This window comes from Acanthisitta chloris, unplaced genomic scaffold (assembly GCF_000695815.1).
Source record: "Acanthisitta chloris isolate BGI_N310 unplaced genomic scaffold, ASM69581v1 scaffold38413, whole genome shotgun sequence".
NCBI classification, from domain to species: Eukaryota; Metazoa; Chordata; class Aves; order Passeriformes; family Acanthisittidae; genus Acanthisitta; species Acanthisitta chloris.
This window is the reverse complement of record NW_008664929.1, coordinates 803-13517: the sequence shown is the minus strand read 5'-3', so window position 1 is coordinate 13517 and position 12715 is coordinate 803. Positions and strand designations below refer to the sequence as shown.

The window sequence follows — 12715 nt, the reverse complement described above, 5'->3', positions numbered from 1 at the left end:
TCCCTGCTCCCCCTGGGCATGGCCTGGAGTCAATTCACAAGGTAAAAGAAAACCAAATCTCCCTTCCTCCACCAAGCACACAAACTAGGTCTCTTTAAAATACACTTTTTGTAAACACATTACGCTAGATTTTTTCATCAGCATTTGAGTTGCCTTTTTTTTTTTTGTTGATTTTTTTTTTTTTTTAGGGTTTTTTTTTAATCAGGCCAGGGGTAAAAAAATGGTGATTTTTGGCCTGTTTCTGCTCTATTGACACTGCAGGATTTCCTCCTGCACAGCACACGCAATATCCTTAGGGCAGGAGCAGTGACCACACAGCCCCCACAGCCCTCAGGAGCTGACAACGTGCCCCGACCAGGTCTCGTGCTTGGTGCCAGGAGCCAGATGGGTAATCACCACCTCCACTGCCTGCAGCTTCTCGTTCTTCGGGGGGATGGTGCACATCTTGTAGGTGACCTCGTCGCCGGCCACGGGAACATACTCGCCCTCGATGCTGTGGAGGGGAACAGCCAGTTAGTCATAAAGCACTCTATAAATCACATCAACACTCTCACTCTTCTGCAGCTTGTTTAAATTTTCAGCTTAATGATTATCTTAGATGCTCAGCATACTTCTGGGTTCTTTATTGAGCCTGTCATCCACCACAGTCTGAAGATGATTTGGGTTGTCTTGCAGTGAAATCCTATGAAAATACTATTCACGTCACCATCACCCTGAAAAAAAACCCAACCCACCAGAAAAACATACCAAATGCAACCAAAACCCACAAAAATCCCCACTCTAACATGCCTTGGAGAACACTGAAGTGAGCCCAGGCTCAGACAGCATCACTGAACCTGCAGACAGCTCACCCACCAGCAGCATTGTTTGGTGCCTTGGAGATGGTGTAAAAACCCTATAGAAAGTTAGTTTGGTTTTATTTTCCCTTCTCACCTAAGCTTTTGAAATTTGGGAGCTTTTTTCTCCTTTTTTTTTTTTTTTTTTAACAAAAGATTGTACCACGTAATGACAAGATTTCACCTTTAGGTTACTCCGTTGCAACAGTTTGTGGTGTGAAAGGAAAAGAGCCCAAGTGAGATACGAAATTAAATATTTCAGAACTGCTGCTGTGAGAAAAGAGAGTTCTGCCACCCTGCCGTGTTGCACTGCAGAGATGCCCCTGCACAGTCAGGGAGGTTGGCAGGAGGTGCTCACTCCTGCCCAGTCTGCACCAGTGGGATGTGTGGGACACTGGAGGACTCTGTGCATCTGTTCCTGTGTGTGAGTCCTCATCTGACCCCGGGGGAGGTGACTAAAGGGCTGTCACCTGCTCAGGACCATGTACTGCTGAAACAGAGCTGCCAAGTGTAGCATCCTTCCTCACCTCCAGCCCTGCCTCGGATCACAGCTCTCTCATAAAAATCCCAGCACGGGCCAGCGAAGACCGTGAGCCTCCGACAGTGCAAACAATGCTGCTTCACCTCTCTAAATAGCCCTGCACAAGGTTCCCCATCTCAGACAACCTACACTCTGCACTGCTTGCTGTTTGAGGGCTCTCAATGCTGCTCAGCAGCATCTGGGTTTGGGAACAGACAAATACTAATGACAAACTCTATCGGGTGCCTAATGGTGTGATTTGCTTGTGAGCTCAGATTACACTGGAGGTAAGATTAGGGCTTAGGAAAGAAAAAGAAGTCGTCTAGGTCAGGAGTTTGTCACACATCACTGGGTTTGTTATTTGCCTTGCCTCACACCAGGCAGGAATTTCACCCCACCTGTTCCCTGAGCAAGGATGGCAGATTTTAGCAGTGCCCTCCATACCCACTCTCACCTTGTGGCCCATTATTTCTGGGAGCCTCTCTATGGCAGGGAAGGCAGGACTGGCAGGAGGTAAAAACACTGACCCTTACTGACCCACACATCAGAGCTTGCTTCTCCCCACAGTTCTGCTAAACTTATTCAGCTTCATCTCTTGCATTGCCTCTCCCCATCCCTTCCCCTGCCTCAGCCTCTGCTCCTCTCACTCCTGCGTTTCAGCTCCTGCTCCAGGCTGTGCTGGAGCAGTAGCAGCTCATACCCAGGGATGGGAGTGACCAGGCATGGACAAAGGAAGCTAAAACTGATCCACAAATCAGAACTCCTCCAATGGGAAATTCCAAAGGAAAAAAAGCCATTGTTTACTAACTGATGGTATCAGCATGATATTCAAAGTGTTCCTGGATCTAAATATGGATCTAAATCCTGCTATGCAGAGTTAAAGGCATTGCCCAGGCCTGTGGCTTCAAGTGCATATCCTTCACAGTAAGCCTCTACCCCAGAGCTGCCTATGTGCAGGACTCAGACCAGGAGGGCACGTCCTTAGGCTGAACCTTTGGAGCAGTATCTGGGCAAACAGCAGTAAACTGAAGGCAGAACAATTATTTACAGAAGAATCAAGATAAAGCCTCCTTCATCAGGTCTGACAGCCCTTTCCAACCCACACAGGCTGACCCAGCTGACCTTTATTTTCCTCCAGAGTCTCCAGCCCAGCCTGTCAGCCCACCCTGCATCACACTGAGCAGGCTGTGCTCAGCCTCTCACATCTGACCCTGGCCCCTTCAGCCTTCATTTACCCCACACATCCCCCATTTCTAACAGGTAAAGAGTCTTTCAGGTGTGAAGGAACTGCACATCCAGTCCTTACTGTCCTTTCAGAGCAGAGGCTAATTTACCTTTCCTGCTGCCAGAGGAATTTGACACAATATCCTGCAGTTTACCCTGACTTGGAAACTGGATTTCAAGCAAGGATGTACTTCCTTGTGCCTTATCAGCCTGACAAGGGGACCTGGAGACCCAAGAAGAGACATGGGAGAGGGTCAAACCACGAGTTAAGACAGGAATGGCATATAAAAGACATCACTTTTCTTACTTGAACCTCTTGTTGCCAAAAAACTTGTTGCTTATAGAGCTTAACCCACATTGCCACGAGGAGAAACTCAGAACACAACCCTTGCAGGGTGTCAGTCCCACCCGAGCAAGACAACACAGCACAGTTTATCTGTTCCAGGGAGCACAGGACAAGCCAAACACAGTGAGCAGAAACATTCCCAGCTTGGATGTAATGGAGACAGACAACGTGAGCTGAAGCAGAAACCCTACACTGACTCAGGTACAGCTGAGCCACTGGAACAAGGCACAGTGTTTCCTCATGTGGCCTCCAGCACTGGCACCAGCTGTGGACAGTGTTGCAGGGGCACAGGCACAGCAGGAGCCAAAGCAGCATCTCTTGGCACTACAGCCACCCACTCCAAGACCCAGTGACTGCCTTGGTGCTGCACAGGGGAGGAACAAGCACAGTGATCTCAGTGGCACCACTGCAAATACCAGATGAAACGGATGCTCTGCCCAGGAAGGGATCTCAGGTTTGGCTGAAAGTGGGTGTTTTTAACAAACAGGAACCTTACATGCTCTTTAAAAGCTCCTGTAAAACAGGATGAGCCACAGCTAGCAAAATAAATATTTGAAATCTGCAAAAGATATTGGTCTTTGTAGTCAATGGAAAAGGCAAATGCATTCACAGGCTCCTGAAGCACCAAAGATGCACCATACACAAAGGTTTTAAGCAACTGAAAAATGAGGATTAATTAGGTACCACTTGAATCTTCAAAATCAAGTGAGGAAGTAGAGCTGGAGCATGAAAATGGGTGTTTTGCTGGGGCATGTGTGGTTTAAACCTGAAATACCAATGTGTAGCTGGATGAGCTCTGGTAAGGAAGGTGCTGCAGGTGTGGTGGTAACCAAAGCCATTTTGTCTGTCCAAGAACCTAAGGCCAAGTGAGTCAGTGCACACACAGACCCTGTGTGCCTAAGGTACAACCAGCTGCAGCCAGGGGCAGGAGAAGCAAAGGGCCTAGCTCAGACTGGAGCACACCCTGGGCTGCCATCAAAAGCCACTGCATCCCTCAGCACTCCTGAGCTGACTGCTTGGGGCACTGTGTGTAGTTCCTGATCTGCAAAGGGAAAAACCAAAATATTTGTTGACCCACATTTCTTATGCTGAATCATGAGATTAAATACTGCTCTTCCTTCTGCTAAACAAATCAGATTAGCACCCAAATCTGCAGAGCCCTAAGCATTACCCAGAGAGGTGTACTTTTCTCCACGAGAAAGCACTTCTTACAGGGCTGAGCATTATGCTGACAGCATCAGAGCCTTCCTTGGTTTCTTTCCTTATCCAAGCTGACACTACAAGGAACTGAAGCTCGTGATAAAACCACATTCAACCCCAATACAGTTCTTCTGCTCCCTGGTTTGTCATCTTTCCCTCTCATTGAGGTGACCTTACCCCACCAAGACCAGGCCTGTCCTTTCACAGCTGCATGAAAAGGTTGTGGTTACACAAACAGCTCAAATTTCACTTTCTCTTCTTGGCCTTTAATACTTTTCTCCCTCAGATCAGATACTCTTTTCTTTCCTGCAGCTTTCTGATCACCAGTTATTCTTGGTGCCTAACGAATATGCCTCATTGCCCCTAGTGCACATGAAAAGCAAGAGGACAAAGGTCCTAGTCTGCAGACTGAATGAACCTGTTGGTGGACAATGTTCCCTGTGCAGTGTTTGCCCACCAAATGCTGCTCCTGGGGTAGGCACAGACACTCCAGCACTGCTACTGCAACGTGATGCTTAGAATGAAAAGCAAACAACATCCAGATACTGCAGCACTTCTGGTGGTGTCAAGAGAGAGCTAGATGATGTCACTTGAGAGAGGATGGAATGGTGACACTGGAGGCAGAGCCCTACACAAAGCTGGGGAAGATCCTCCATCAGGAAGGAATTGCCTTAAGCACTGGGCAGGAAGTGAATGGGAAAAGATCAGAGAAAGTAAACAGAGTTCTTGGAGCAGATTCAGCCTCCAACAGACACTCACACACAGTGTGAGTTACCTGGAAAATTTGGCAAAAGGAGTTAAGCACAGACTCCTTTATGCTATATATTGATTAAATCTTTTTAGATTTGTACTTTTTACTTTCCTCCCAACTGTGTATTACATGCTGATCTAGAAGGAGGTGGAGATTTTTCACTGCTATTTGAGGTATTGGTGTGCACGTTTGACTCAAAGTAATGGATATCTACATATCCAGGAATGTTAAGACACTTCAACAGCTCCAGCTTCAAGCTAAAAATAGGAGATGCTTTCCTGGTGTTAGTGTCAGAGTGAGACACAATAGAGTGAGCGTTAGATTGTCCAGCAACTCCCATTTCCCAGCTCAGCTCTGGTCTGGGGTGGTGGAGCATTTTATCCTGCACTATTTTTAGGGAACTGGGGAGTTGTTAGGAAATTACCTAAATAAGGAATGTTCTAGTTCTTCCTTCTCCCAGCTGCTATTCATATTCCAGGGCTCTAGTTAAACCTCTTGGGACAAAGTCTAAGTCACGTGGAAACACTTTTGAACAAGAGTTTGCAGTGAATCCTGAGCTTTGCTGGTCACCAAGGCTGCCCTGGATCACACCACGGTGCTTCCCAGGGAGCAGTGGGTTCTGTTGTATCATGGGATTCTCAAAGTTAATTTAATACCTCAACACACCTCCCAGGAAACCTGTATTTGTATTTACAGCAGGGCATGATAGTCATGGGACAGGAGCTGCACTTCCCTCCCAGAGCAGTGGATGCATCATTCACTTGCCCAGTTCTCTGCTAAGATCTCTAGTTGTGGGGTTTGAATCCATGTCCAGGGGTAGTTATGGCTCTATATCTCCTTTAGGCAGTGAGTTTGACACGAGGCAGCACAGCACACTGAAGAAGGAACTGGCAATCGCAGGAGACAGAGCTTTCCAAGGATGCCTACAGGGGCTCAGAGGTGCAGAAGGTGTTTGTTCCTGCAAACACCCAGCTGGGACCTTGTCACGCTCATACCTACTGTTTGCATCCGGAAACCAGAGCCCAGGGCAGTTATGTTCTGTGCTCTCTAACCACAAAAAACCACTGCAAGTTCCCATTCCTGCAGGCACCAGTGCAATCTGAGTTTTCTGAGCCAGCTAGGGGTGAGGGGAACCCCAAGGAAAAAGATTATCCATGTTCTATTCATTTCCATACCCCTCTCAAGAAAGATCTGGAATTCTGCTGCCTCTCCTCCCTGCCCCAGATAATTACTTATTTCAGGCACTTGAACAGACACTCCAAGGCACCAGGAAGGGAAGGAAGTGTACAGTCCAAAGCATGGAAAGTCATCAGGTTGAAGGAAACAAAGCTCAGACTGGGTTTCCAGCAGCCCGAGAGCAGACAGTTGCAGTCAGCAGAAACTGTTTGCTGCTAGTTCACAGAGAAGGCAGAGGGGCCAGAAAAGTTTGTTCTCTCAGCTCTGATTCAGCTCTCAGGTCATTTAGAATTATCAGTTAATTTCCAGCCCAGATTGTTACACTCCACCAGAAGAACAGCACCACAGAGAAGCCAGAAGAGGAGATGTGGCATTAATGCTTTGCATCAAACAGAGTGATGTAGCAGAAAATCAGAGGAAAGAAAAAAGCATGAAAAGATGATCTGTCCATGGACACAAATAGCTCAAAGGCAGCTCCTCGGTGCAGCAGAGATGGAGCTGGGATGGAGCTGGGATGGAGCTGGGATGGAGTTGGGATGGAGCTGAGATGGAGCTGGGATGGAGCTGGGATGGAGCTGGGATGGAGCTGGGATGGAGCTGGGATGGAGCTGGGATGGAGCTGGGATGGAGCTGGGATGGAGCTGGGATGGAGCTGGGATGGAGCTGGGATGGAGCTGGGATGGAGCTGGGATGGAGCTGGGATGGAGCTGGGATGGAGCTGGGATGGAGCTGAGATGCAGCTGGGTTCTCCCTGCAGGAAGATGCAGCTGACAGTACATCTCCAGCATAGCCAGTAGCTGAGATACAACAGCAGGATGGGACCATATCCCCACCTGGGAGCCACCAAGAGCCCATGTCTGCTCAGCACTCCTGAGTTCCAGGCACTGTGGGCACAACCTCCTGAGATCACAGCACAGGGCAAAGCAAAGCACAGCAAACACAGGATCTGTCCAGGGACCCAAGGCTCTGTGTGTGGACATCCTGAGGGAAGCACAGCATGGATTCTCCACAGCCATCAGGAATCCAGCCTGAAGGACAGCCTGAAGGCCTCTCTGCAATGCAGCATTTTCCCCTTCAGAGCCTGGCAAACTGCAGAAAACCCACAAGCACTGCCTGGATTTTTTCTGTTTCATTAAACCCGCTGCCTGTGCAAAATCAAACCTTTAAACAACAAGAGTGTGGTCATTCATCCATCACTGCTCTTTGGTGAGCCACCTCCTTGCCTTGCCCTTGCAGGTACACAGGCTTCAGGCCAAATCCCAGTCCAGTGCAAAAGCCTGGAGAGCCAACAAGTGGCTGTGGATCACCTTACAGGCTGGTGGAAATAAAAGCATTAACAGAACATGTCGCTATGAAAAATGTAATTAAGGGCTTTTTAAAAATTTCGCTCCAGACAAATGAATTAGCCTTTGCTTCCTGTTTTCCAGAGACACTATCTGGAATTACTGTCTCAGCAACTCCTCCATCCCCATGCTTGCCAGCTAGGGTTTGCAGTCACTACAGCAAGCACTCTTTGTGCTTGTTCTGGAGAGGGGTGAGGTATGAATCTGAGGAAAACAAGATCTCATCACACACAGAGACACGACATTTTCCTAGCACAGTGGTTTTGACCAACCTGAGAACTATCCCCAGTGAGACAAGGAAGCAGAACCTGTGTCCAGCCCTCCAACCTGCCTTGGCTGGAGGGTTGGACAAGGTCTCCAGAGGTCCCTTCCAACCCTAACAATTCTGCAGTTCTGTTTTCCTACCCACACCTCACAAGTCCAATACAATAAAGCAGTTTTGCTCCAAAGTCCACTCATAAAACATGTCCACCCGTGTCCACATTCACCTGGATCTCTTGCACAGACACCGACATTGAAACTTTTGCAGACACCAAGTGAAGTTTTTGAATGCCACATATATTCGACCTTATTTTTGGGCTAATCCTCACTTATGGAAATGGAAATGCCACGCTAAGTGTTATTATCTTACAACAACAAATGGAAACTTGCAGAGAACAGACATCCCATCTTATGGAAGACATTCTGTATTATTCTGCAAGAGAGGCAGCTGGTGCCAAAGCTCCAAAGCTTCACTAATCATCACAGCTCAGTAGTGATGAACATTAAGATACAGTCTACCCTGCTGAATGCAAACTGCCATAACCACTCTATCCACACTCCTGAAATCTCGGCCTGCAGGGAGGACTGACTGGGGGAAACAATCCTCTTTCCTTTCACAAGGAGGTGCCTGTACCACACTGAGACTGAACAGGCTGAGGACACTCCCCTTCAGGTTTAACTGAGTACAGTATGTAAAAAAGAATCACTGGATAAACAATTAGGATCTCAAAACTCACACTACACCAACCAGAGCCATCAGGGTCCCCTGAGCCACAGTGATGGTTCCAGTGCCGCTGCAAAAGCAGCTCCCATTAATAAAGAGCAATCTTACCTATTCACTGTGAAATAAACTGCAGTGAAAGGCATTTCTGATTTGTCCTTCCAGTGCTGCCTTGCATCAGAATTGAGGCAGTGATCCCATCACCCTCCAGCACTAAAAGCTGTTCCCAACAGCTCAGATATACTCAGAGTAATTAAGGAACACAATGTGCTGAAACCTTCAGTGCTTCAATAATAGCACTTTTCACTAACAGGTTGTGGCAGAATCATCAGCTATTCTTGAATTTAAGCTCCAAGACAGTACCTACATATGAAACATTTAAAACAGTGGCTCAGCCCTGGTTCAATAAAAAGAATCCTGTTGTCTTCAAAGGAGCAGAATTGACCTAGAGAAATTGCATAAAGCACATCCTTTAGTCCTACGAAATCCATATGAATTAACCTTGCTAAAAATGCCTCTGAAAGAGCAAGGAAAACTGTCTTTGAACACATAAATAGGCTTGAAGAAGAAAGGTATCATCATAGCTGGGTGAGGGCAAACCCGGAACCTCACGTACGTCAGCAAAACAAACACGCTGATGAAAATACACCAAGAAGTGTGGTTGCCCATAAACTTTTACAACCTCAGTGACTGGTTCAATAGTGTTTTAGGAGAGATGGAGTGGGTGGAGGGAAGGGGAGGGTGGCACTCCACGTTCAGGGCATCATTACTCCAGTAGAGCTTATTGATGGCTCAGTGGAAGCATTTGGAAAGCAGATGGGATCAATACACCAACCAGCACAGCCCACGAGAGGGGACTCCTGTGAGAGATCACCAAACACCACAGCAGACACAGCTATTTTCATAATGCCACGCAGGATTTCAGCAGAGGAGACATATGGGAGTATTAATCAGCCAAACAGTGAAACCATCGCTGGAGTTTCTAGGAATCAGAGCTGGTTGGAGGGTGATTGAGGGTAGGAGCACTTTGTGCCCCCAAAATGAAGTTCTGGGTTTGGGCTGAGAGGAAAAAGTGTGTTGGGTCATAGGAGAGGAACTGGGAAAACCTGAAAGTTAGTTCACATTTCATAGAGACAAACAAAAGGGCAACCCTCATCGAAAAGTTTTCCCCAGGGGTTCAAAAGGGTTAATCTCACATAACTGAAGAAAATTTTACTGAACTAATTGGAAGAGAAAATGTACAGGAAAAAAAACCAAGACTGAAAATAGACAGTTCCTTAAAAAGCATTCATTAGAAGGCTGAAAATTCATGTTTCTGTGAGAGGGCTGCTCTAAGCAAACCTCTGCTGAGCAGTGACTGCATAGGTCACCCCAGACACTCACAGTTAAATTTTTGTAGTTGTGGCATAAGAAATGCTATTTTTAAGTTGTTCAGGAAATAAGGAGGAACTGTGAATTTGCATTAGAGATGAAAGAAAAAGGAGATACACAGTGACATTTGCTTGTGTCGAATGCCTAAGTCAAACCACTCAGCACTCACAAGTCCTACAAAGCTTCAGCTTGCCAACACCCATTGTGTACCAACATTTCAGGAACCTGGAGCAAGGCCAAAGTCCTTCTCCAGAGATATATGCTACACACGAGCAGGAAAGACAGCTGGGGCAACATGAGCAAGTTTGGTAAGCCTTTTGTTGTCTTACCACTGGATAACCACTCTGAACAACAAATAAGGATTATACAGCCTCAATACAGTCAGCAATAGGTGGACTGAAGACTGGTGATTAGATCTAGAAGAGGTTGTTGGAGATAAACACTGAGTAATCTCGATACACACCCTCAGTTCCAGCCCCAGCACTGGTCAACATCTGGATCTGGAAACAAACTAAACCTTGCCCATTAAACCTGGCAGGTTAGGCAAGCAGAGAGGACAGAGCTGGTCCCCTGGGCAGGGCCTGTCGGGGAGATGTGCTGCACTGCAGCTCACCCAAGGGTGGACACCACGAACCAGCACTGCAAGTGCTGCTAGAGGAGATGCCAGGCTGTATCTTGGGCTGCACCAAACCCTGACAAGGATACTGAGGTCAGAGCAGGTGAGCAACTCTGCAAAGACTAGGGATAAGAGGCCTAATGCGATTAGGGGATGTACAGAAACAGAGCAAGACTCTGGAGGAGATTTTCTCTCCATATACTGAAAGTATGTGTACAGTCTATAGTCTTAAAATGATACTTAAATTCTACAGCATATTAAGAAAAGAGACTGAGAAGACTGGTTTAGACTGGAGAAAAATTCCCAGTGAGGGACTTAAAAAGCTTTATCTGCTTAGTTTATCCAAAGGTAGGTTCAGAGGTGGAGGTTCTCAGTGTGCTCAAGGCAAAAAAGCAGCAGAACTAATGAAACCTGTAACAGCAACTTCGGCTATAAACTGCTCAAACCTGAAGATAGGTACATTCAAGGAAGTAATAAAGTGTGACTTTTCTCAGCAACAGAGGGAATTAACCTTTAGTTTAATAATGGTGCAAGCAATGCACAGCAAAAGTAGCAAATTTTCAGTGTTACAAATCTTTACATTAAAACTAGATACTGCACAGATTATTTGCTCCAGGTAAATGCAAGCTTCTGGGTCTGGGTAAAACAGCTTATTCTAAGAGATTTGACAGGATCATCTTCTAGTTTTTAACTCAACAGATTTGTAGTGAGGCAAGAAAAGAACAGCATCATCTAGTGTGGACTGTAACACCTGCATAACCTCTCCTGGCGGAGGGAAGGGGGAGAGAGTATGAACCATTCCTGCATCTGAAATGCCTAAAGCATCAGGAATTGAGGCAAAGCAGAGCTCCTTACTCCGAGATGTGCACGAAGATGTCAGGCCCTCCATCAGCAGGGGTGATGAATCCATGGCCCTTGGAGCGGCAGAAACATTTACAGACACCTTTGTAGACAGGACCCTCCGAAGCTCTCACGGTTCTACAGAAGAAAGCACAGAAAGAAGAGGTCACTGATGCAGCAGCTTCCAGAGGTGTCAGCCAGAGCACACCAAGCAAGAGAGGACAGTGGGCCAAGTACTCCCAGTGAGTATGTTCCTCTGCAGCAACTGCTTCAATCTCATTTCCACACACTGCACATGTTTTGCTTGGTGCCTTTTTGAGGGAGATAAAGATGATGGAGATGTTTGCTAGCACTGTAATCCACCAGTTGCCATCTTGAGTTCATCTGCTCTATCACAGTGCCAAATTTACTTGCAGACACCATGCAAAATGTAAGTCTCTCCTACCTTCATGAGTTTTGGGGTCAAACTCAGTGGCTGTGTTGCCATTTGGTTACATGCATCATAGCAACTTTGACATCACTTTCCCAAGTGTTTAGATTTTATTAAAAAGCTGAAATAAAATTCCCTAAAAAAATAAAAAGTGGGAACAGCTCTGTTAAGTTAAACTAACCCTAAAGAAATACAGTTGAAAGGGCTAAAGAAACATCTCCACTAAGTCACCTCATTTCCAGCTCTATAAAGCTGTCACCACACCTGACCCCACAAGTGCTTCTTACACAGGAAAGCACTCACTGTCCTAAATGAGCCATAAAAGTTCAGTTCCAAGGGAATAGAGCACCTTGGGGGATCAGGCCCCACACGTGCAATGAACCAAAATTAAATAAAATGAACCAAAATTAAATAATCCCTTGGAATAATAAGCCACTGCCTGTCACACTCATCTCTTCTGTACCACTGCAGGGCCAGAGCACACCTAGAGCTCCTCTTCTTTAAAGAGGACACACAAAAACTTCAGAGCTATTCCAATTTTCAGGGCAAACAAATACAGCAAAGTTCCTACACTAATTAACGATTAGAGAACTGTGGAAGGCGAATAACAAATTCTTTCATTTGGTAAGAACCAGACTAAGATTAACAGCTGAGAAGACTTACAAAGGCTGCATTATTACCACAGCACTGAGGCAAGCTGGCTCGGGCTTGCTTTTCAAGGGCAACCCCAATTATTAAGTCAATTATGGTCCTTTTAGCACTCTCCTTCCATCAGAAAGCTTAGGGCATTCGGAGGCTTTTGGAACTGACAAAGTATAAACTTTTCTTCCGCTGTTCTTTGCCTCATTTTGAACACAGGAGCAGTGACAGGAAGCATCACTGAGACTGTTATTATTTGAATGTGCATGGATAACTCTGGAAGAAAAGAGCTGGGTGACACTGATGCCGAGAAAAGGCTGGAAAAGAACTACCCCCAGCCTTGTATCTCAGAGGTAGCAGGTAAAGAACTACCCCCAGCCTTGTATCTCAGAGGTAGCAGGTAAAGAACTACCCCCAGCCTTGTATCTCAGAGGTAGCAGG

General features: G+C 46.4%; 1 protein-coding gene across 1 annotated transcript in view; it reads right to left on the bottom strand.

The window, feature by feature from the left end:
- Window positions 1–330: 330 nt before the first annotated feature.
- The window catches only part of CARHSP1 (calcium regulated heat stable protein 1, 24kDa), a gene marked incomplete at its 5' end in the record, with an annotated part of 13179 nt that continues 794 nt past the window's right edge, over window positions 331–12715 (bottom strand). Inside the window, 2 exons of the mRNA XM_009071538.1 lie at window positions 331–493; window positions 11221–11343. Coding sequence (XP_009069786.1) covers window positions 331–493; window positions 11221–11343 — 286 coding nt within the window. The remainder of the gene's footprint in view (window positions 494–11220; window positions 11344–12715) is intronic.